At 47.5% G+C, this 26,453-nt stretch overlaps 1 protein-coding gene across 1 annotated transcript in view; it reads right to left on the minus strand.

Annotated features, from left to right (window-relative positions):
* Nucleotides 1-26,453, minus strand: part of LOC144480207 (PH and SEC7 domain-containing protein 1-like) — a 137,097-nt gene that overhangs the window by 91,989 nt on the left and 18,655 nt on the right. Inside the window, exons 2-4 of the mRNA XM_078199391.1 lie at nucleotides 24,660-24,771; nucleotides 23,137-23,644; nucleotides 13,188-13,709 (exon numbers count right to left, since the gene is read on the minus strand). Of these exons, the coding sequence (XP_078055517.1) occupies nucleotides 13,188-13,709; nucleotides 23,137-23,644; nucleotides 24,660-24,771 (1,142 nt within the window). The remainder of the gene's footprint in view (nucleotides 1-13,187; nucleotides 13,710-23,136; nucleotides 23,645-24,659; nucleotides 24,772-26,453) is intronic.

Here is a 26,453-nt window from a genome sequence, read left to right on the forward strand (position 1 = left end):
AGCGGGTCTGGCAGCATCTGTGGAGAGAGAAACAGAGTTAACGTTTTGAGTCCAATATGATTCTTCTTCGGAACTGAGGCAGAAATGTGTCAGGCTGTTGAGAAAGAGGGGAGGGTCAGGAAGAGCAAAAAGTGGGGCGGAGGGTAAGGGATAGGTTAGAGGGCAGGGAAGATTAAATTACCAAGACAACAAGAGAAAAAAGCAAAGGGAGTGGGAATGGTAATAGTAAAGAAAAAATGCTTTGGTCCAGAGTACGTGTTAATAGCATAATAAAGGTCAGCACTGTCTGAAAGCAAAATAGCAGAATGTGTCAATGGCACAATAAAGGTCAGCACTGTCTGAAAGCAAAATAGAAGAATGTGTCAATGGCAGAATAAAGGTCAGAGCTCTCTCAAAGCTAAATATGAGAACAAGATACAGATAGGAACTATGGGGAAAATACAAAATGGAGGACAAAGTTCATGACCTGAAATTGTTGAACTCAGTGTTGAGTCCAGTGGGCTGTAAGGTACCCAACTGGTAAATGAGGAGCTGTTCTTCCAGCTTGTGTTGGACCTGCCTTTCTTTAAACAAAATTGACTGCCACTGAAATCTAATCACTACAAAGGTATCTCATGTCAAGTGCATTCCAGTGTACAGTAAAGTCAACAACAGTAGCAATAATGTGCTTTCACATAGCACCTTAAAATAGAGCAGAACATTCCACTGCTCAGAACATGAAAGTTATTCATGAAAATCAAAACAGTTGACCAAAAGCTTGGTCAAAGATTTTAACGTGTGTTTTAGCAGAGGACAGAGGCAGAGGAGGTTAGGGAGAGAAAGCCACATTCAGAGGCTGGACAGCTGCAAGCATCGTCACCAATGGGAGAGCCATTGGAGTCACTGGACAAATGACCATTAAAGTTAGGTTAGTGTCTGGGGAAGGGAATGGCGCATTGCCATGCCAATTCTTGAGAGACAGGCAAGACGGGTGGCACACTGGCACCGTGGTTAGCTTGGCAGCATAGCGGTTAGCACTGCTGCCTCACAGCTTCAGAGACCTGGGTTCAATTCCAGCCTCGGGTGAATGTCTGTGTGGAGTTTGTATGTTCTCCCAGTGTCTGCGTGGGTTTCCTTCCACACCCCAAAGATGTGCAGGTTAGGTGGATTGGCCATGGTAAAATATCCCTTAGTGTCCAAAGATGTGTAGGTTCGGTTGATTGGCCATTATAAATTGCCCCTTAGGGTCCCATTAGCTATGGGAAATGTGTGGGGTTACAGGGATAGGGTGGGGAAAAGGACCTGGGTAAGATACTCTGTCAGGGAGTCAGTGCAGGCTCAAAGGGGTGAAAAGCCTCCTTCTGCACGGTGGGGATTCTATGAAGATGTGGGTTCACCCCATTTATACAGAGAAGGGCAGGTTACATCTTGTAGTATCTTGTCCAGCCAGTAGGTTCCCTAACATTATAGCAGGACAAATCCACTTAATTTTCTGCTGCTCAATGATGTTAACATTGTGTGTGTCAGGTTCTCCAGGTCTAACAATGGATAAATACTCCAACTACCAAATCCACAGGGTCTTACACCAAACACCAGTAACAAAACCAGCATTCTCATCTCACTTCAAAATGGAGTCCATTTCGAATCATAGGATCACTACAGTGCAGAAGGAGGCCATTCAGCCCATCGAGGCTGCACTGAATCTCTGACAGGGTATCGTACCCAGGCTCTCTTGCCTGCACTATCGCCATGACTGATGGATTTACCATGGTTAATCCATCCAACCTACACATCTTGTGACACTAAGGGACAATTTAGCATTCCTTCCAGATGGTAGAGATCATACCCTGTCACAGCAGGGGCAATTTCTTTTTATGTTCATTTGTGGGACATGGGTGCCACTGACTGGCCAGCATTTATTGCCCGTCCCTAGTTGCCCTTGTTCAGAGGGCAGTTGAGAGTCAATGACTGTGGCTCTGGAGTCACGTGTAGGCCAGACCAGGTAAGGACGGCAGATTTCCTTCCCTGAAGGACATTAATGAACCAGATGGGTTTTTCCGACAATGGTTTCATGGTCATCAGTCGATTCTTAATTCCAGATATTTTAAATTGAATTTAAATTCCACCATCTGCCGTGGCGGGTTTCGAACCCGGGTCCCCAGAACATTAGCTGAGTTTCTGGATTAACAGTCTAGCGATAATACCACTAGGCCATTGCCTCCCCACTGCATTAGTCACTGGGGCAAATGTAGGCGGATTCAGACACTGGGGCAAATTAACACTGTGCCACCTTTGGATCTAATTTTCACTCGGGGGCCATTTTAGACCAGGCCAGGTTGGGTGGAAGAGTTCCCACCCTCCCCTCCCGAAGGGTAAGCAGCTCACTAGCACCACTCAAATGAGGTCCAACAAGATCAGAGGTCATTTCTGTCCACCAACCAACTCATCCTGTCCGCTAGGGGGCATGGTCACCTCAGAGCAGCCCCGATACCCGAGGCAATATTTTTGATAGCATTTCGTCAGATCACTGAGAAACCTCAGAAAACACAATGGACGACAATGAAAGCAAGAACAGCCAATACTCCTGGGCTACTCCACACACATTATTGGAGGACTATTTCTCAACTCAGTAAGAATCTGAAATTCCTTGGAGCCGGTGCTACTGCATTGAATTACTTCACTAGACGCCTGACTTAAACTCTGTTAATTCGACAGTGTAACATTGGCAGAGGGAACTCCACAGAATTTGCAGGCCTGTGTTTTCTTGGTGGCAAAATGTGACCAAGAAGAAGTTAAAATCCTTCCGATCCCCTTAAAGGTTTTACAATTTTTACAGATGCACCATGGAAAGCATCCTTTCCAGATGCATCACAGCTTGGTCTGGTTCCTGCTCTGACCAAGACCGCAAGAAACTACAAAGGGTTGTGAACGAAGCCCCTCACGCAAACCAGCCTTCCAGCCATCGACTCCGTCCACACTTCCCACTGGCTCGGAAAAGCAGCCGGCATAATCAAGGATCCCACGCACCCCGGACATTCTCTCTTCCACCTTCTGCCGTCGGGAAAAAGATACAAAGTCTGAGATCAAGTAGCAACCAACTCAAGAACAGCTTCTTCGCTGCTGCCGTCAGGCTTTTGAAAGGACCTACCATATATTAAGCTGATCTTTCTCTTCACCCTATCTGTAACTGCAACAGTACATTTTGCACCCTCTCCTTTCCAATGTACTCTATGAATGGTACATTTTGTCTGTATAGCGCGCAAGAAACAATACTTTTCCCTGTATCCCAAATACATGGGACAATAACAAATCAAATCAAGGTGTGTGTTCCTCTCAGAAACCCAGCAGATGTGATCACACTTAAGCTTTGAGAAACACTCAATGTTATCTGCACCAGAAAAATAACCAAATCTCTATTGGGTCTTGCCATGACCTTGCGCCCAGGGCTATACGGGGCCATATCAGACAACAATATGTCTGGAGGTGATCATCACTGGGTCAGATTTTGACGTTTCCCATTAAAGACGGAGATAAGAAGTGGTATCTTCTCTCAGAGATTCGTTAATCTTCGGAATTCGTTAGGACTGGGAGCAGCGGTGAGTCACTAATCCAAGGCTGAGTTAGACAGGTTTTGGATTGACCAGGGAGTCAATGTTTATGGGGGACAGGCAGGAAAGTGGAGTTAAGGCCACCGTCAGATCAGCCACGATCTGATTGAGTGGCAGAGCAGGCCTGAGGGGCCAAATGGCCGACTGCTCCTTATGGGACTCAACTGCCGTCCAAATCACTATTTGTTTCTTTACACGGCGAGTTGTTACAACTTGGAACGAGCTACCTGGAAGGTGAGGCTGGGTATAGCTTCAAAGGTTAACTGAGGAGTCAGCAAGTTAGGAGTCAGCACTCAGTCCTGACTACGCACTCTCTCACGATGGTTCTTCAGGGGGTAGAATCCTACCTCCCGTCACCTTATGGATGGGGTCCAGGCCAGTCTACAGGGACAGCTGCACCTGCTTCACTGCAGTCTGGACACCTGACCTCAATCCACACTTCAAGGCCAACTTCCTGATCCTTTTATTTGTGCGGAGGTCCCGGAAGAATTGCCAAGTCTCTCTCTCTCTCTCTCCCTCGCTGTTGGCTCTCCCGTCATTCTTGCATCAGCTGGCTTGGAGTACAGTTCTCACCTGCCATCACACCTGCTGCCTCCTCTCCCCTCTCTCGCAACGGACCAGCAGCATCTGAAAGTAAGGAAGAGGTATGGGTGAGTGCGGAACGTGGAGCGTGCTGAGTGACTTCCCCAGCAGAAAATGTCAACCACAACTAGGTCACTGCAGCCTAAGGCTGTCATTGAGTCAATGACGATATGCAGGTTAGGATGGAGACAGCAAAGTCATGCTGAAATGTATATGGTACATGAATTTTTACAGACAATGTAGCATGCATATGATGGATGACAAAGTAATTCAGTCCCTTACCCAACCCCGCCTGATGGTTGTCCGTTGCATTGGTGATCCCATCTCAGTTCTCTTTGTCTATTCCCTCACAGCTGGGCAACACCAAGGTCTTCTCCTCGGGTCCACGCCCTCGGCGTGTGCCAACTTTTTCCTCCGAGGGCCCTCCTTACCCCCCCAAGTCCATGCTTGGCATCCCCTTCTGTAGCCACTCTGGACACCAACACACAGTTCTCCACTCGTGGTATCTTATAGTTAGCTCCTTTTTAATGGGAGGGCGGCGGGGGGAACGGTGGGGGGGGGAAGTGGAGTGAGAGGGGCAGATGGACAAAGGATGGCATCTGCACCCGCAAATGTTCCCTCCACAGGTGGCGCGAACGTGTGATCTTCAAACTTTCCTGTGTGGGGAACGGTCTGCAAATATTGGCATACCCCCATGATCCTCTGCAAATATTGACACACTCCCATGATCCTCTGCAAATATTGGCACACACCCATGATCCTCTGCAAATATTGACACATTCCCATGATCCTCTGTAAATATTGGTACACTCCCATGATCCGCTGTAAATGTTGACACATTCCCGGGAATTCCGTTCCATGTATAGACCTACACTCAAGGGCTGCGTGTAAATATTGACACGCCCATGGTGACCCCTGATCCTAGTGTCTGAAAGAAAGTGCCAACCATTCAAAAGGAAAACAATGCCATTATTTCAGTAAATCTAGATCTTTGTTTCAAAAGTTCAAAGGGCTTCCCTGTCTCATTCCATCTTTTGTGCAGTAAGCATTTCCTGGTGGACTGTCCCCACCAGATATCTGGGACCCAACCCTCTGAGTGCCTTTTTGCAAACACTCTGCTGAGACACCATTGTCTTAGTATCCTTGGTGCATGATTCATCTACCAACACTCTAACGACAGCTGTGGCCCTGAATGACATGAAACCCTCCCCTCCCAACCCATCAAACCCCCAATAAACAGCTGTTCATCTGGAATCTTCCAGCACAGGAGGAGGCCATTCAGCCCATCACATTCTGTACTAGACCCCTCGAATGTGCAGTCCCAAGTGCCAGCCCAAAATTGCATGAGGAGTTCTCCAAACAACTCTGCCATAAGCTTGACACAGACCACAGGAAAAGAAGCATTAAGGGCAACTTTATCCAAAGTTACAGCAGGCGATTAGGAGAAACCTTTGCAAGAATTCCATCCCTACAACTCCAGAATCGTTCTAGGATTATTAATGTTTGACGTGTGTGCAGAGTTCTTTACAAACACCAGTATAGACCAGTTGGTCTGTTGCTGTCGACTCAATACAAGGCAATGTAACTCCGTCAGGAAGGAATATGAGGATTACACAGTCAGGGGTTTTGCAAATGCACAAGTATAACATACCATAATTGAGAAATCTAAACCATGGTAACAATGAACAATATGGCAACAACATGAATCCAATTAAACAGCAAGCAAGTGGGCGGTATGGTGGCACAGTGGTCAGCACTGCTGCCTCACAGCGCCAGGGACCCGGGTTCGACTCCTGGCTTGGGTCACTGTCTGCGTGGAATCTGCACATTCTCCCCGTGTCTGCGTGGGTTTCCTCCGGTTTCCTTCCAAAAGACTAGATGCGTTGGCCATGCTGAATTCTCCCTCAGTGTACCCAAACAGGCGCCGGAAGTGTGGCGACAAGGGAATTTTCACAGTAACTTCATTGCAGTGTTAATGTGATACTAATAGGAAAGTGACATTGCTACAGGACCCAAGCCAGGTCTCTGAATCATCATAAAGTCTTTGTCAGTAAATTATTTCTTGAAAGATTGTTAAGGCATTGATTTCATTTTTCTATACATGGTAAGATCCCAGAAAGAGCGAACCCCAAATTAATCCATTTCCTGACAATGGTTGATCCAGCAATTTGAGATCATTCTTACGCTGTTCTTTGAGTACTGTCTCAGGAATTTAAGACTTGGGCCCACGTCGCACCGAACGCACTTCCAACCACCCAATACCGGAAAGTCAGTCTGCATTAGAACATTAGGAGCAGTGATCAGCCATTCGGCCCCTTGAGTCAGTTCTGCCATTTGGTAAGATCGTGTTTGATCTGACTGTGGCCTCGCTTCCACTTTCCTGTACGCGCCCCCCCCCCCCCCCCATGACCTTTGACTCACCTGACAATCAAAAATCTATCTAAATCCGCCATTAAAATATTCAATGACCCAACCAACCTGCTCAGCCTTTCCTCTTAAGATAACCCCTTCATCCCAGGAATCAGCCAAGTGAGTTGGTACTCTACTTTCTCAGGAGGCTAAGGAAATTTGGCATGTCGGCTACAACTCTTACCGATGCACCATAGAAAGCATTCTCTCCGGTGGTCTCACAGCTTGGTATGGGCTCCTGCTCTGCTCAAGGCCGCAAGAAACTACAAAGGGTGGTGAATGTAGCCCAATCCATCACGCAAACCAACCTCCCATCCATTGACTCCGTCTACAATTCCCGCTGCCTCGGCAAAGCAGCCAGCATAATCAAGGACCCTACGCACCCTGGACATGCTCTCTTCCACCTTCTTCTGTCGGGAAAAAGATACAAAAGTCTGAGGTCACGTACCAATCGACTCAAGAACAGCTTCTTCCCTGCTGCCATCAGACTTTTGAATGGACCTACCTCGCATTAAATTGATCTTTCTCTACACCCTAGCTATGACTGTAACACTACATTCTGCACCCTCTCCTTTCCTGCTCTATGAACGGTATGCTTTGTCTCTATAGCGCGCAAGAAACGATACTTTTCACTGTATACTAATACGTGACAATAATAAATCAAATCAAATACTCGGGTGCTTCACTGGGGATCCCAACTGCAGACTACAGTGAGGCGATGGCCTAGTGGCATTATCGCTCGATTATTAATCCAGAAACTCAGCTAATGTTCTAGGGACCTGTGTTCGAATCCCACCATGGTGGAACTTGAATTAAATTTTTTAAGAATCCACGAATCGGTTGTCGGAAAGTCCCATCTGGTTCACTAATGTCCTTTAGGGAAGGAAATCTGCCGTCCTTACCTGGTCTGGCCTACATGTGACTCCAGAGTCACAGCAATGTGGTTGACTCTCAACTGCCCTCGGGCAACTAAGGATGGGCAATAAATGCTGGCCAGCCAGCAACGCCTAGGTCCCACGAATGAATTTTAAAAATTACAAGGGGTGAGGGTGCTGCCCACCGATAGAGCAGGCATGGGAGGGGCAGCGGATAAGTGGAAGACTTATTTCAAAAGGGATGATGGAATGGGAGAACGCACCTGCATGCATGTCTGCGGAGCTTGAAAGAGTTAACAAATAGCAAGGGAGAGGAAAAAAAAAAGTTCCATCGATACTCACAGCTCTGCCGTGTGCCTTGAGGGCCCAGAATCCCCCCGAAGCTGCAGGCAGCACAGGCTCCCGACTGCATCACCCATCACCTCAGCAGCAGCAGATCCCACGGCTGCTCTCTCCAGTCCCCCCCCCCCCCCCTCCCCTACTCCCCTCCACCCACAGGCCCAAACCCCCCTACCCACCCACCCAGCCCTCTGGATGGCTGAATCAAGGCTGCCTGGGGAGACGGACGTGTTGCCTCTTCCCCTTCAGCCGTGCCTGGTTCCTGCTGAGAGCAGCTGAGTGGTGTGGAGGGCTGGAGGCACGGGTTTCACTGAGAAATCTCATGCCAGTTAAGGCTGTGTGACCTTGACTTCACTTAAGGCGGAAAAGCATAAACGCGGCGGTGGGGGGGGGGTGGGGGAGACTAGCCACTTACACCCAGGCAGGCATCTCCTCATCAGCTTCAGACTCCCTCTGGATCCCTCGCAGTTTAGCAATCAAATAGACATGCAGCCTCTTTCTCTCCTCCATATCTCCTTTTAGTTGTGTTTGTTCGTTCTCTCATATCAGCCTCTCTTTCAGCCTGTGCTGCAGCCACATCCAGTCTGCTTCTCATGTCGTTACACACCGTCCTCATATTGCAGCGTGCTCCTATAGACCAAGCAGTAAGGCTCACTTCTCCCTTCCCTCAGTCGGAACTTGCCCCCCCTCCTCTTCAGCCTGTCAATCCGGGACAATTCAGGCTTTGTCCATCCCTCCTATTGTTGTCCCACATCTGTTACTTTCCTTCTTTTTAACTACGCTTTGCCTCGCCTGTCAAACATTTTCTTGCCAAACTTTCCCAGGGGGGGGTGCTATTTGCGCTTTGCCGGATTGTCAACTAATCATCCGGCCTGTCAACGAACGAGTCCCCCCTCAGTTCCTCATCCCCTGTCCTGTAACTCTCTCCTTCACTACACTGAAGAACAGACCATATAAATCTCTCTCTCTCTCTCTCTCTCCCCTCCCCCTCACTCTACTATTACCTTCCCCAGCAATCATTCAGCGGTAACACTTCTCACACGACCCTGACAGAGGGTGCAGGACTTGGGAGCAATGCAAGTGATAATAATGTTGTGGGATTTCAAGAAGAAATTAGATGTAGCTCTTGGGGCTAAAGGGATCAAGGGATATGGGGGCGGGTGTGGAAGGGGAGGATCAGGATATTGAATTCGATGATTAGCCATGATCAAAATGAATGGCGGAGCAGGCTCGGAGGGCCGAATGGCCTACTCCTGCTTCTAGTTTCTATAGACTTACTTCGGCAGTTGGGGTTTAAACGGGGCCGCTGGGTTTTTGAAGTCCACACTTTCCTCTCGTCCTAACCCCACCTACCCTGCCACCCCCCTACACTGCCACCTAAGAATAGGGCGGCACGGTGGCACAGTGGTTAGCACTGCCGCCCCAAAGCGCCAGGGACTCGGGTTCGATTCCCGGCTTGGGTCACTGTCTGTGTGGAGTTTGCACGTTCTCCCCGTGTCTGCATGGGTTGCCTCCAGGTGCTCCGGTTTCCTCCCACAGTCCAAAACACATGCTGGTTAGGGTGCATTGGCCGTGCTACATTCTCCCTCAGTGTAACCCAAACAGGTGGAGTGTGGCAACTCGGGGATTTTCACAGTAACTTCATTGCAGTGTTAATGTAAGCCTACTTGTGGCACCAATAAATAAACTTTAAACTGAATAATTCAATCATTACAATCCAGCAGGTGCCAATCAGCCCAGCAAGTCTGAGCCGGCTCTTTAGTAGAATCCAGATAGTCCCACTTTCCTGAACTTTCCCCTTATCCCAGTACTCTTTTCTCCTTTAAGTACCGTGATTCCCATTTAAAGGATATGATTGAATCGGGATCGACCCACCATTTCATGGGTCAGTGGTTCAATTGTTCTGTGTTTGATTGTGTGAGCCTGGTAACTGATTGATGCCTTCTGTGCTCAATTGGTTGAGCCTGGATGTTGACTCAGAGTCAAGTAAATAGCCACACAGAAGCTACTGAGCCGAAGGATGGAGTAGACATTTGAAAGCGTTGAAAAAACTCAATAACATTCCTGCACACTAGTGTCATCCCTGCATTGCTTTGAGAGAAAAAAAATCTAACGTATAGAACATACAACACACCCCATCAGGCAGTGCTTCCGATATCCAGGTGGGAGTTGACCTGGAATCCAGGGGTTCACATTCTCCAAATTGTTAGAGGAGCACAAACCTATGAAATAACATTACGCAGAAAGGCTGGCTTCACTCTACGAAGCTCGTACTCTGGTGAATCATAGAAGCCCTACAGTGCAGAAGGAGGCCATTCAGCCCATCAAACCTGCACCGACAATAATCCCACCCAGGCACTATCTCCGTCACCCCGCATATTTACCCCGCTAATCCCCCGACACCAAGGGCCAATTTAGCATGGCCAATCAACCCAACCTGCACATCTTTGGGCTGTGGGAGGAAACCGGAGCACCCGGAGGAAACCCACGTAGACACGGGGAGAACATGCAAACTGCACACAGACAGTCACCCGAGGCTGAAGAAAAGTATTCATTCATCACCTCGCCTATCTCTACTGACTCCATACACAAGTTCCCACTACTGTCCTTGACCGGCCCTAACCTCACCCTGGTCATTCTTTTATTCCTCACATAAGAGTAAAAAGCCTTGGGGTTTTCCTTGATCCGACCCGCCAAGGACTTCTCGTGTCCCCTCCTAGCTCTCCTAAGCCCCTTTTTCAGCTCATTCCTTGCTAACTTGTAACCCTCAATCGAGCCATCCGAACCTTGTTTCCTCATCCCTACATAAGCTTCCCTCTTCCTTTTCACAAGACATTCCACCTCTTTTGTGAACCATGGTTCCCTCACTCGGCCATTTCCTCCCTGCCTGACAGGGACATACCCATCAAGGACATCCAGTATTTGTTCCTTGAAAAAGTTCCACTTTTCATTAGTTCCTTTCTCTGACAGTTTCTGTTCCCAACTTATGCCCCCTAATTCTTGCCTAATCGCATCATAATTACCTCTCCCCCAATTGTAAACCTTGCCCTGCCGTACGGCCCTGCTGTATGACCAGCATGGACTCCAGAGCCACAGCAATGTGGTTGACTCCGTCGGGAAGAAGATAGAAAAGTCTGCGGTCTCGTACCAACCAACTCAAGAACAGCTTTTCCCCTGCTGCCGTCAGACTTTTGAATGGACCTACCTCGCTGTTGATCTTTCTCTGCACCCTAGCAATGGCTGTAACACTACATTCTGCACCCTCTCCCTTCCTTCTCTATGAACTGTATGCTTTGTCTGTATAGCGCACAAGAAACAATACTTTTCGCTGTATATCAATACACATGACAATAATAAATCAAATCAAATCAAAATCTTAAATGCCCTCCAAGGGCAACTAGGGCTGGGCAATAAATGCTGGCCAGCCAGCAACACCCATGTCCCATGAACAAATTTTAAAAAAGACAACTGCCCCGACAAGTGAGGCAGACATGTTTAAAATTTATCTGTTAGTGTCACAAATAGGCTTACATTAACACTGCAGTGAAGTTACTGTGAAAATCCCCCAGTCGCCACACTCCGGCGCCTGTTCGGGTACACCGAGGGAGAATTTAGCACGGCCGATGCACCTAACCAGCACGTCTTTCAGACTGTGGGAGGAAACCGGAGCACCCGGAGGAAACCCACGCAGACACGGGGAGAACATACATTCTCCACACAGACAGTGACCCAAGCTGGGAATCGAACCCAGGTCCCTGGCGCTGTGAGGCAGCGGTGCTAACCACTGTGCTGCTGTGCAGCCCAACACGTGACTGATGAGCATTGCGATTATTAGACGGTGAAGAAAAAGTTCGAACAAATTCAGGGAATGCACAATGATTGATCTAATCACTGCAGGAAGTAAGGAGATATCATCACGCCAGGGCATTGTGGGAGATAATCTCCACTATTCACCTCACATGTAAATCTACAACCAATCACTGTGACTTAGGCCCTCTGCATCACTCTAACTCTTCCTTCGTGACTGAGTCAGAGATTTTACTATTGAAGAGGAAGACTTTCCGGCCGCGCTCTATACTGTACTCCATTTCCTGCTATCTCCATTTTCCAACTGACCACATATAATATTTAACTTATTGCTTTCTGATGCAGTGAAGCCAGGTTCCACTGTAAAAGGGCTTTAACTGTGGTGATATTATGCAAAGATTCTCTTTGCATAAGATTAGGGCAAAGATTCTCTTAGTCGCTCCGGATAGATGTTCAAGATTATTTGAGCGTCCCATTACAGCAGGCATTGGTGGAAACCATTTGGTTCCCTTCTATTCAACCAGTTAGAGAGTATGGGCATCGCTGGCAAGGCCAGCATTTGTTGCCCATCCCTAATTGCCCCTCAAGAAGGTGATGGTGGGCCGCTTTCTTGAACCCGCTGCAGTCCATGTGGTGTAGGTGGACCCACAATGCTGTTAGGGAAGGAATTCCAGGATTCTGACCCAGTGACAGTGAAAGATTGGCGATATATTTCCGAGTCAGGATGGTGAGTGGCTTGGAGGGGGACTTGCAGGTGGTTATATCCCAATGTATCTGCTGCCTTTGTCCTTCTAGGTGGTGGAAGTCACAAGCTTGGAAGGTGCTGTTGAAGGAGTCTTGGTTTGTTGCTACAGGGCATCTTGTAGATGATATACAGTGCTGCTATTGTGCATTGGTGGAGGGAATGAACATTTAAGTTGGTGGATGGTCTATAGAATCAAAGAAAGAGGCCATTCAGCCCATTGTGATGCATCTACTCCCAACTGTTGTACATGAACTCTTATCAAAATCATTAAACTTCCAAGGCCAATAAAACACAGCCAGTATTCCATCCAACTTCTTAACTGCTTCATTTAACATTTTAACATCCTAGTCAACTTGGAACCAAGCCCTTTGTGCTGGACACAGATTGACGAGAGAGTCAGACCCCGTACAACGATGACTTGCATTTATACAGCGCCTTTAATATTGGGAAGCATCCCAAGTTGCTTCCCAATAGGAGCGTAAATCAATCACATTTAGGCCCCATCAAAACATAGCTGGCCAAAAGCTCGGTCAAAGAGGAAGATTATACGGAGTGCCTTAAACAAGGAGAGAGAGAGGGGCGCGGAGAGGTTTAGCGAGGGAATTCTAGGGGTAGCTGAAGGCAAGGCCACCAGTGGCAGAGCAATGAAGAATCATGGATGTATAAGAGACTAGAAATGCAAACGATTACAGGGCAGGAGAAGGCTACAGTAATAGAGAGGGATGGGTAAGGCCATGGAGGGATTTGAAAACTAGGATATTTGCTGCAGTGTCGCAAGTTAAGTACTCCAGCCTGCAATGTGAACTCGGAAATGGGCCAAATTTTAAAAGGTTTGCGGCCTACCTGGAAGAATAATCCGACTTTGGTTCATCGTCTTCGATCTCGAGAGTTCTCTTGAGTAGGTTGTCCTCCGTGTACAGCTGGCACCTGGTGAGAATGTTCTCCGACTTACTGTAAACCACCATCGGATTGACACCGGCCTTCTTGTCCACTCTTGTCACCTTGCACCCAGGGCTACTTGACCAATCAGAGTTCTTGGCGGAATTCAGGCACGAGTCGCTCTCGCCGTCATTCCAAGGCAAAAACTTCTCTTCGATCAGTCGGGCATTCTCCTTAATTTGTTCCTGGATTTCTGAGGTCAGGGTTGGAAAGTCAAAGGTGAAGTAATTCCCGTGGTTCCTATTGGGAGAAGGCAGGATTTCCACCGAGTCCAGGCTGGTATAAGAAGTGCCTTTGGCGCGATGAGACTCCAGGATTGATTCGAATTGCTTGCTGAAGGTATCAGTGCCTTCTTCGGAGAGACTCCGTGAAATAGCTATCGAAGCGACAGGCGAGAGCATATTTCTGACCTCTATCTCTGGTGACCTGCAGAGCACAAAGGTCAATAATGATGCAACAGCTCAGGGCATTGGTGAGAACACAACGAGAGAACTCCAACCGTGTTTTATGAAGGATATTTCGGCACTGGGAGCAGTTCAGAGAAGGTTCATTAGGTTGGCCTTTGGGAGAAGGGATTCATAGAATCATAGAATCCCTACAGTGCAGATAGAGGCCATTCGGCCCATCGAGTCTGCACTGACCACAATCCCACCCAGGCCCTATCCCCATAACCCTTCATATTTACCCTTCTAATCCCCCTGACATTAGGGTCAATTTAGCATGGCCAATCAATCTAACCTGCACGTCTTACAGACTGTGGGAGGAAACCGGAGCACCCGGAGGAAACCCACGCAGACACGGGGAGAATGTGCAGACTCCGCACAGACAGTGATCCAAGGTCGGAATCGAACCCAGGTCCCTGGTGCTGTGAGGCAGCGGTGCTAACCACTGCGCCACCGTGCCGCCCCGTGCCTTATATCAGAAAAGCTCGAGGAGATTAGGCCTATGCTTGTTGGAGTTTAGTCAAATTAGAGGAGATCTTATTGAAATATGTAAGACTGAGGGGATAGTGGGGGGGGATGGGGGCTTGACAGGGTAGCTGCTGAGAGGATGTTTGCCCCTCGTGGGGGAACCTAGAAAGAGCTGGTCGCTCTTTCATGGCAAGGGCTCTTTGATTTAAGGCAGAGATATTAGTCTTTGAATTCTCTTCCCAAGAGAGCGGGGCAGGCTGGGTCATTCAATAGATTTTAGACTGAGTTCGACAGAGTTTTGATCTATAAGGCAACAAGGGTTTTGGGCAACAGGCAGGAAAGTGAAGTCAAAGCCACAATCAGCTATGATCTTATTTAATGGCGGGCAGAACAGGCTCGAGGGGCCGAATGGCCTACTCTTGCTTCTTATGCAGCAGAGAAGAAGGCCATTCGTCCGATTTTGCCCATTCCAGCTATTTTTAGGAGCTATCAAATTAGTCCCACACCAACTGCACTTCGCACGTGCTTCTGCAAAATGTTTTCTCCCTTTCACTGTGGGCAGCACGGTGGCACAGTGGTTAGCACCGCTGCCTCACAGCGCCAGGGATCCAGGTTCGATTCATAAGAACGTAAGAACTAGGAGCAGGAGTAGGCCATCTGGCCCCTCGAGCCTGCTCCGCCATTCAATAAGATCATGGCTGATCTTTTTGTGGACTCAGCTCCACTTACCCGCCCACTCACCATAACCCTTAATTCCTTTACTGTTCAAAACTTTATCTATCCTTGCCTTAAAAACATTCAATGAGGTCGCCTCAACTGCTTCACTGGGCAGAGAATTCCACAGATTCACAACCCTTTGTGTGAAGAAGTTCCTCCTCAACTCAGTCCTAAATCTGCTCCCCCTTATTTTGAGGCTATGCCCCCTAGTTCTAGTTTCACCCGCCAGTGGAAACAACCTCCCTGCTTCTATCTTATCTATTCCCTTCATAATCTTATATGACTCTACAAGATCTCCCCTCATTCTTCTGAATTCCAATGAGGATAGCCCCAGTCTACTCAGTCTTCTTATAAGCCAACCCTCTCAACTCCGGAATCAACCTAGTGAACCTCCTCTGCACCCCCTCCAGTGCCAGTATATCCTTTCTCAAGTAAGGAAACCAAAACTGTACACAGTACTCCAGGTGTGGCCTCACCAGCACCTTATACAGCTGCAACATAACCTCCCTGTTTTTAAACTCCATCCCTCTAGCAATAAAGGACAAAATTCCATTTGCCTTCTTAATTACCTGCTGCACCTGCAAACCAACTCCTTGAGATTCCTGCACAAGGACACCCAGGTCCCTCTGCACAGCAGCATGCTGCAATTTTTTACCATCTAAATAATAGTCCATTTTGCTGTTATTCCGACCAAAATGGGTGACCTCACATTTGCCAACATTGTATTCCATCTGCCAGACCCTCACCCACTCACTTAGACTATCTATATCCCTTTGCAGACTTTCAGCGCCTCTGTACACTTTGCTCTGCCACCCATCTTAGTTCATCTGAGAACTTTGACACACTACACTCGGTCCCCAACTCCAAATCATCTATGTAAATCGTAAACAATTGCGGTCCCAACACTGATCCCAGAGGCACACCACAAGTCACTGATTCCAGAGGCACACCATTAGTCACTGATTCCAGAGGCACACCACAAGTCACTGATTCCAGAGGCACACCACTAGTCACTGATTCCAGCCTTGTGTCACTGTCTGTGTGGGGTCTGCACATTCTCCCCGTGGCTGTGTGGGTTTCCTCCCACAGTTGGAAACCAAGGGGCAATTTGGCATGGCCAATTCACCTAACCCACACCACAACCCAAAGATGTGTGGGTTAGGTTGATTGGCCATAATAAATTGCCCCTTAGTGTCAGGGGGTTAGCAGGGTAAATATGTGGGGTTACGAGGATAGGGGCCTGGGTGGGATTGTTGTCGGTGCAGACTCGATGGGCTGAATGGCCTCTTTCTGCACTGTAGGGATTCTATGATTCTATTTTATTCTATCATTCTATAAATTGCCCCTTAAGTGTCCCAAGATGTGTGGGTTAGGGGATTAGTGGGGTAAATACACGGGGTTTGGGGATAGGGCCTGGGTAAGATGCTCTGTCAGGGAGGAGTAGACCCGATGGGCCGAATGGCCTCCTTCTGCACTGTAGGGATTCTATCATTCTATGATATGAAATAGGAGCGGGTGTAGGAGAATTTCTATTGAATCTGCTTGCGCCATCCTTTCAGGCAGTGCGTTCCAGATCACAATGCAATGTGTAAAAAAAAACCACTTCTCCTCATGGCCTCTGGGGCTCTTTATCCAATTACCGTAAAGCCGTGTCCTCTCGTTACTGCTCCTCCTGCCTGCATTAAGATCTGAGCACCTCCCACGTGATGTCTTCAACAATTCACATGAAATGCAAATATTGGAAGAGAAAAGTTCTCCAAAATGATTGAACGTTTCCACAAACAGGTCAGGGCGGGAGTGGTGTATTAGTTATTTACATTTTAACAATGCAATGACTGGCGTAGCTGTCCATGGTGTTAAGACGCTGAGGCTGCAACACTGCCCTAACAAATCACGGGAAACTCAATCCAGCACGCCTGCTGTGGACCTGGGGGGGGGGGGAATTAGGTATCTCGTCAAGTAAGTGCGATGCAAAGGAATGCCAGCAGAGGGGGTGCTGAGTCAGGGTAACGTCAAGACACTGTGGATGCTGGGGATCTGAAACACCAATAGAAAATACTGGAACGCGCTCAGCGTCTGGCTGTGGAGGGGAGGCTTGAGGTAACACCCGAAGGAGAGGGGCACATTGGGAGGGATTGGCAAAACCGGCGGGGAGTGAACGAAAACCGAAATGGAGGGCAAGAATAGAATCCCTACAATGCAGAAGGAGGCCATTCGGCCCATTGAGTCTGCACCGACCACAGTCCCACCCAGGCCCTATCCCCATAGCCCCACGTATTTACCGTAGCTAATCCCCCTGACACTAAGGGTCAATTTAGCGTGGCCAATCCACCTAACCCGCACATCTTTGGGCTGTGGGAGGAAACCGGCGCACCCAGAGGATGCTTATTCACCACCACCCCCCCCCCCCCCCCCCCCCCCCACCCCCCACACCACCTTCCCATGTGAAGCCCTGAGATGGGCTTCCTTCATCAAAGGTACAACTCGTTGCTCTTAGAGATTCACCATTTAACAATCCTACTGGTTAGTCATCTGGAAAGTCGGTGAACGAAGGGGCTGCAGTTATCATTCCACTGCGCAGTATTTAATCTTTGATTTACCTTGAGGAGGAGATGTACAGATTTTTAATTAGTAAAGGGTTGGAGGGGTTATGGAGAACGGGCAGGTAAGTGGAGTCGAGGCGAGATCAGCCATGATCATATTGAATGGTGGAGCAGATTCGAGGGGCTGAATGGCCTACTCCTGTTCCTAGTTCTGATGTCCCATAATAAGAAGTCCCACAACACCAGGTTAAAGTCCAACAGGTTTATTTGGAATCACGAGCTTTCAGAGCGCTGCTCCTTCATCAGGTGAATGTTGAGTGATGAAGGGGCAACGCTCCGAAAGCTCGTGATTCCAAATAAACCTGTTGGACTTTAACCTGGTGTTGTGAGACTTCTTATTGTGCCCACCCCAGTCCAGTGCCGGCATCTCCACATCATGGCTTATGTACCATAGAATGGTATAACCACACAACCAGTGCTTTGCTATTGCCTTATTGCATCCATATCCATCTTATAAATTCATAGAATCCCTACAGTGCAGAAGGAGGCTATTTGGCCCATCGAGTCTGCACCGACAACAATCCCACCCAGGCCCTATCCCTGCAACCCCACTAATCCCCCTAACCCACACATCTTGGGATACTAAGAAGCAATTTAGGATGGCCAATCAACCTAACCCGCACATCTTTGGAGTGTGGGAGGAAACCGGAGCCCCTGGAGGAAACCCACGCAGACACGGGGAGAACGCGCAAACTCCACACAGTCACCTGAGGCCGGAATTGAACCTGGGTCCCTAGCGCTGTGAGGCAGCAGTGCTAACCACTGTGCCACCGTGCCACCATCTTGGAACATAGGAAACGTAGGAGCAAGGGTAGGCCATTCAGCCCACCCAACCCTCTCCATCATTCAAACAGATCATGGCCGATCTTCTAACCCTATGCCACTTTTCCCACACTATCTCCATGTCCCTTGATGTCATTAATATCCAGAAATCTATTGACTTTCTGCTGGGAACATGCTCAGTGATTGAGCTTCCACAGTCCTGTGAAGTAGAGGATCCCAAAGATCTGTCGAACTGTGACTGGAGAAATTCCTCCTCATCTCAGTTTTAAATGGTCTGTTCCTCATTGAGATTGCATCCCCTGGTTCTAGACTCACCATCCAGGGCAAACATCCTATCCACATCTACCCTGTCACGTCCTGTAGCAATTTTGTAAGTTTCAATGAGATCGCCTCTCAATCTTCAAAACTCTACACAGGCCCAGTCTCCTTAACCTCTCTTCATCAAACAATCCATCATCCCAGGGATTAATCTGGTGAACCTCCATAGCACTCCCTGTATATTCTTAAAGACAGTAAGAAGTCTCACAACACCAGGTTAAAGTCCAACAGGTTTATTTGGTAGCAAATACCATAAGCTTTTGGAGCGCTGCTCCTTCGTCAGATGGCCATCAGATGGCTCACCAATTCTCCATCTGACGAAGGAGCAGCGCTCCGAAAGCTTATGGTATTTGCTACCAAATAAATCTGTTGGACTTTAACCTGGTGTTGTGAGACTTCTTACTGTGTTTACCCCAGTCCAACGCCGGCATCTCCACATTATTCTTAAAGAGACTAAGAATGTGCACAATTCTCCAGATGCAGTCTCCCCAAAACTCTATACAATTGCAGCAAGAAATCCTGTACTCAAATCCCCTTGTGATGAGCCTGCACTTGGGGCAGGGTGACACAGTGGTTAGCACTGCTGCCTCACAGTGCCAGGGACTTGGGTTCGATTCCTGGCTTGGGTCACTGTCTGTTTGGAGTTTGTACATTCTCCCCGTGTCTGCGTGGGTTTCCTCCAGGTGCTCCGGTTTCCTCCCACAGTCCATAGATGTGCGGGTTAGGTTGATTGGCCATGCTACATTAACCCTAGTTTTGGGGGGATTAGCAGGGTAAATATGTGGGTTGTGGTGTGGTTGCTGTCGGTGCAGGCTCGATGGGCCTCCTTCTGTACTGTAGGGATTCTATGATTCTACGAAGGCCAATAATCTATTTCCCTTCCTCATTGTTGCTGCAACTGCATGTTAGCTTTCAGTGACTCATGGACAAGGACACTCAGGCCCCTTTAGACATCAGTATTTCCTAACCTCTCACTGTTTAAGAAATACTCTGCCTTTCTGTTTTCTCTACCAAGGTAGATAGCTTCACACTTATCCACATCACATCTGCCAACTCCTGCCCACTCACTAAGTCTGTCCAAATCCCCTTGAAGTCCCCTCGTGTCCTCCTCACGTTTTCACCTCAGCAACTTTGGAAATATTACATTTGGTTCCCACATCCAAATCATTTCTATAAAGAGCGTGAACAGCTGTGGCCCCAGCACTGATCCCTGCGGCACTGCGCACAAGTAGCAGCCTGCCATCCTGAGAATGACCCATTTATTCTCGCTGCTTCCTGAGTGCTCACCAATTCTCAAACCACACCAGTTGTGCTCTCATTTTGTTTGCTAACCTCCAGCATACGACCTTATCAAAAGAAAAATCACTTTGCTACTCACTACCCATATCCATGCAATGATGACTAGGTTTATGCACAATAGTTCTACTGGGCAGCTCACTGACAGCGGAGAGCTATTGAATTACTTGATCAGGTCTTTCATTGCTGTTAATAACTAGAAATTTCAGATATGAGTGTTTCCCCGAAGTGCTATTTAGCGATTTATGTCCAAAGGAAAGGAAACAGATGACTGGACAATTCGCGTTGCTATAATAGGCTCACTCTCCGACATCCACAAGTATCATAAATGCACTTTCGCCCTCAATTACCTCCCTCAATCTGCCCACAACTCAGCTCAAACTGGCCGAGTTACTACGAGAAACCCGAGGTTTGTTGGGCAAGAAGGTAAAATGTCCCAGTGATTCAGGAAGGACCAGTCCTCAAGGATTGATGTTGAGAGAGATTGTTGGAGGACAGAACAGAGCACTTTGCTCTATATCTAACCCTTCCCTCAAACTAGCTGGACTGAATTGCAGATTCCAAATCTCACGCTAAGGGTCTACACCTATGACTGTGCGGCCAAACTCCCCTCCAACTCCATTTTCAAGTTTGCTGATGACACCACCATAGGGGTTGGATCTCCAACAATGACAAGACGGAGTACAGGAATGAGGTAGAGAATCTGGTGAACTGGTGCGGCAACAATAATCTCTCCCCCAATGTCAACAGAATGAGGGAGATTGTCATCAATTTCAGCAATTGTAGTGGAGAATATGCCCGTCTACATTAATGGGGACGAAATAGAAATGGTCGAGAGCTTCAGGCTTTTAAGTGTCCAGATCACCAACAACCTGTCCTGGTTCCCCTAGTTAAGAAAGCCCACCAATGCATCTACTTTCTCAGAAGACTAAGGAAATTTGGCGTGTCTGTTACGACTCTCGCCAACCTTTACAGATGCACCATAGAAAGCATTCTTTCTGGTTGTATCACAGCTTGGTATGGCTCCTGCTCTGTCCAAGACCACAAGAAACTCCAAAGGGTCATGAATGAAAGCCAGTCCATCACGCAAACCAGCCTCCCACTGGACACTGTCTACACTTCCCGCTGCCTCGGCAAGCAGCCAGCATAATTAAGGACCCCACGCACCCTGGACATTCTCTCTTCCACCTTTTTCCATCGAGAAAAAGATACAAAAGTCTGAGGTCAGTACCAACCGACTCAAGGACAGCTTCTTCCCTGCTGCCATCAGACTTTTGAATAGATCAATCTTGCATGAAGTTGATCTTTCTCTACACCCTAGCTATGACTGTAACACTACGTTCTGCACCCTCTCCTTTCCTTCTCTATGAACGGTATGCTTTGTCTATCTAGCACGCAAGAAACAATACTTTTCACTGCATCCCAATACATGTGACAATAATAAATCAAATCAAATATTAAACTGATCTTTCTCTACACCCTAGCTATGACTAACACTACATTCTGCACTCTCTCCTTTCCTTCTCTATGAACGGTATGCTTTGTCTGTATAGCACGCAAGAAACAATACTTTTCACTGTATACTAATACAAGTGACAATAACAAATCAAATCAAATACCATCCGGGCATCCCAGCGAGAAGGATTTTAATTAGTTTGAATTCTATGCAGCAGTTTGAGACTTGTGGATAACTGCATCCAAGCCAGAGATTTGAATCTAAACACAAATCCTTTTCCAGACAGTTTGCTTATTTACAGAATGCGGCATTAGCTCCAAGTGTACCGACACCTCATGGACTGCAGCAGCTCAAAAAGGCCTTCTCAAGGGGCAGTTAGGGATGGGCAATAAATGCTGGCCTAGCCAGCGACACCCACATCCCATGAATATTTTTTTTTTTAAATTCCCTATCTCTGTCTCGAGCCACCAACTCAGAGTACCAGCAGTCCCTCTGTATATTATTTTAATAAAACCAAAGGGTCAATAAATGAAACAAAAATCACAAAGGGTGACATTCCCTGATGGGTGGGGCACTGTAACTAAAACAGAATGTCAAGAGAAAACCCAACTAATCCAAATTAAAATACCATTACCCGAGGAGTGAGAATGTATCTCCACTCCCACGGCACCCGCCAGTCGCAAAGTCTGAAGTGTGACAATGGACACAATGGTATTTGATTTGATTTATTATTGTCACTTGTATTAGTATACAGTGAAAAGTATTGTTTCTTGCGCGCTATACGGACAAAGCATACAGTTCATAGAGAAGGAAATGAGAGAGTGCAGAATGTAGTGTTAGTCATAGCGAGGGTGTAGAGAAAGGTCAACTTAATATGAGGTTGGTCCATTCAAAAGTCTAATGGCAGCAGAGAAGAAGCTGTTCTTTGATTTGATTTATTCTTGTCACATGTATTAGTATACAATGAAAAATATTGTTTCTTGCGTGCTATACAGACAAAGCATGCCATTCATAGAGAAGGAAACGAGAGTGCAGAATGTGTTACAGTCATAACTAGGGTGTCGAGAAAGATCAGTTTAATATTTGATTTGATTTATTGTTGTCACATGTATTAGTATACAGTGAAAAATATCATTTCTTGCGCGCTATATAGACAAAGCATACCGTTCATAGAGAAGGAAACGAGAGTGCAGAATGTGTTACAGTCACAGCTAGAGTGTAGAGAAAGATCAGTTTAATATTTGATTTATTATTGTCACGTATTGAGATGCAGTGAAAAATATCATTTCTTGCGCGCTATACAGACAAAGCATACTGTTCATAGAGAAGGAAAGGAGAGAATGCAGAATGTAGTGTTACAATCATAGCTAGGGTGTAGAGAAAGATCACCTTAGTGCAAGATTGGTCCATTCAAAAGTCTGACAGCAGCAGGGAAGAAGCTGTCCTTGAGTCGGTTGGTAGGTGACCTCAGACTTTTGTATCTCTTTCCCGAAGGAAGAAGGTGGAAGAGAGAATGTCCGGGGTACGTGGGGTCATTAATTATGCTGGCTGCTTTGCCGAGGCCACCCAGCTGCAAATGTAGCCGCAGTGGAGGGGTAGGCAGTCGGATTGGATTACCTCCCTCCACTGCCTGGACCTGTGGATGGCCACCTAGCCCCTCTTTACCTGTATAATCAATCATACTCTCTACCTCTTTATCCTGAACAATACGATGAAGGTGACATGAACAGGAGGTATATTGTAACACTCGCTCAATAGGCACTGATTACCTCTCATCAGCAGCAGAAGATGGTTCGGAGAATACGTCATCCTCTGCAGTCTTTGATTGCTCCTCTCTGTACTCCACGTGATTCCCTGTGGTCTCGCCTGGCATGAAGCCTCCTGAAGGAGCTCGGGGGTCCATCTGAACGGCATCGCCAGCAACCACTAAACTCGGATGGTGAATACCGTCGAGCGTGTCCGGATTGGTTGCGTTGTACTGCGCCATGACTTCATCCAGGTTGGTCTCCTGGTAGCGTCTGATGGGCACAGAATCCAGATCAGTCTCCGAGTACCTGGTTGTTCTAGTTTGGTCTCTTGCTTTGTGAACCATGGAAGTGCCATTTGACAAGGGTGCGTCTTTCAAATCATTAACTGCCTTGGCAGAGCCATGATTGACCATCCATAGTTGTGCCCCGAGAGACCCATCGGTCGACTCTCTCTTTTGCTTCTTCTCTGCTCCTTCGCTCGTCACAGGACCGCGTGGATTCGCCAGCGAGTGCCGGATTTCAGAAGCAGCTGCAAGCACACAACAGATTGTTAGGGACTGAACGGAGGAGGAGTTTCTGGAGATGTTGAGCGGCAGTGCGAACCCTAAGCGAAAGCCCATTTTTTATACAGTGTGTACGTCTGAACTGGATCCAGCTCAGTGCTTGTATAATTGCACAACCAGCAAGCATGTTTGTGTAGGCTCTGAAGCGAGAGAATTAGGCAACTCACCAGCCATAGTTGTGTGTATAGCCATAGAAGGAGTGTTTATGGAGCAGTCTATGAATCGTACCATTACTAACGCAGGCCATTCGCCCCAACTAGTTTGTGCTAGTGCTTACACTCCACACGTATCTCCTCCATCGGCACAACTTCCCACTACCCTCCACTGAGAGTGTTTGAAAATTCTTATACATGGAGCAGCAATACAGATCTACATGTGATCCTTCAGAGTGACTCTTTACAGCCAGTGGCGCCTTTGTAATTTGCCCCAATATGGGTTTCTGTGATGACTTCAGCCAGGCTAATGAGGTTGGCTTGCTCGAGTGTGAACTACCTGATGAGTCTTCCTGACTGTCTGCCCCTCTACCGCGGCTACATTCGCGGCCAGGTGTCTCTGGAGAGGGAGCATGCGGTGTCCACGGGCGCGGTTGACGCCTTCCGCGACCGCTGGGCGCCGCAGGAGCTGGGGTGTATTATCGACCCCGATAATCACCTTTTGGTTTGACGTTTTAAGGTTCCTTTCGACTTTGTTTTTGGTTCGGGCTGTTCCCCCCTTCCTTTTGGGGAGCTGCCCCTTTTACTTTGTCCCCAAGTTAATTTGAGTTTGTTTACTTGATTGGTATCGAAAGAAATACCTGATGAGTCTTAATTGATGGTTAATTCAGGGAGCCTCATGCTTACTATTTAAAGCAGGTGTGTCAGACTCCCAGCCTGCATTCAGCAGGGAGCAACTGGAGAGCTGGCTGTGTATCAGGTGTATGGTGTAAATAAAGTAACTTGGTGACGGGACTTTCGCCTCCGCTATTACAGTTTCGAAGTTTACCTTTATCTTCCGGGATCTGTGCTTCCGATGTTCCGTAGAAGAATTCCCGTCTGGCTTTTGCAATCCGCTGAGCCCGTTCGGAATATTCCCCAACCAGTATGCAAGAGTTAGCCTTCAAAACAAAATGAGAACAGCCCATGTGTTCATCGTTCAGTGAGAACCAACATGTTAACTGAAAAGCGATTATCAAGACCCTTCTCAAAACTCCATGGATCACATCGGGGGCCCAAGGGTCGCCCTGGGAATCATTGGTTCTTCACCAAACCACGTTAATACATGTGTGCTCAAATTTCAACTCCTAATTTTGGGTCTGGTCCATTGAGGAATGCTGGGAAAACTGCAGTAGGCTCATGTTGTAAACCGACAGAAACAGTCCCAAATCTCGGAATGTCAACTGCCCTACATCCATATTCAACCACAACAATGTGTGTCTTTCTAGCCTCACAACACCAGGTTAAAGTCCAACAGGTTTATTTGGAACCAAGAGCTTTCGGTGCGCTGCTCCTTCATCACCTGAAGCTTGTGATTCCAAATAAACCTGTTGGACTTTAACCTGGTGTTGAGAGACTTCTTACTGTGCCCCACCCCAGTCCAAAGCTGGCACCTCCACATCATCTCTTGCTAGCAACCTTCACGTCGCAAAATATCCCAAAACACTTCACAGGAACATTATCACACATATACACACACACAAAAAACAAAAGAGAAAATGCTGGAAAATCTCAGCAGGTCTGGCAGTATCTGGAAAGAGAGAAGAGAGCTGACGTTTCGAGTCCAGATGACCCTTTGTCAAAGTTTGTCAAAACACACAGAAAAACTGGCAGAAAGCAACAATAAGGAAATAACGTAACTAAAGTTCCTCATCCCTGGAAACATTCTCATGAATCTTCTCTGTTTTTGAAGTTTATTTATTCGTGTCACAAATAGATTTACATAAACACTGTGTGGTGAACCATAGTTGGTTACCACTATGAGTGCTGAGCCATGGATGGTCAGCACTATGGGGGTTTGTTACTGTAGTTACTGTTGGTGTTGGGGTTGGGCTGTTCTACCTGTTGATATTGTTCTATGGTACGCTCCAGTTGGCTCCACCTACCAGGGGAAGTATAAAGGTCACTGCACTGCCTGGTGACCCTTTAGTCTGGGATTGTATTGTATATAGTGTGCTCCATTCTTGTCAGTAATAAAAGCCTTTATTTCCCGGGTACAATCTAGCCTCCCGAGTGATTTAATCGCGCATCACACTGCAATGAAGTTACTGTGAAAATCCCCTAGTCGCAGCACTCTGGCACCTGTTCGGATGCACTGAGGGAGAATTTAGCACAGCCAATGCACCTAACCAGCACGCCTTTCGGACTGTAGGAGGAAACCGGAGCACCCGGAGGAAACCCATGCAGACACGGGGAGAATGTGCAAACTCCGCACAGACAGTGACCCAAGCCGGGAATCGAACCCAGGTCCCTGGCGCTGTGAGGCAGCGGTGCTAACCACTGTGCCACCCAACACATGACTGATGAGCATTGCGATTATTAGACGGTGAAGAAAAAGTTTGAACAAATTCAGGGAATGCACAATGATTGATCTAATCACTGCAGGAAGTAAGGCGACATCATCACGCCAGGGCATTGTGGGAGGTAATCTCCACTATTCACCTCACATGTAAATCTACAACCAATCACTGTGACTTAGGCCCTCTGCATCACTCTAACTCTTCCTTGGTGACTGAGTCAGAGATTTTACTATTGAAGAGGAAGACTTTCCGGCCGCGCTCTATACTGTAACTCCATTTCCTGC

The sequence above is a fragment of the Mustelus asterias genome, chromosome 28 (genome assembly GCF_964213995.1).
Source record: "Mustelus asterias chromosome 28, sMusAst1.hap1.1, whole genome shotgun sequence".
In the NCBI taxonomy this organism is placed as follows: Eukaryota; Metazoa; Chordata; class Chondrichthyes; order Carcharhiniformes; family Triakidae; genus Mustelus; species Mustelus asterias.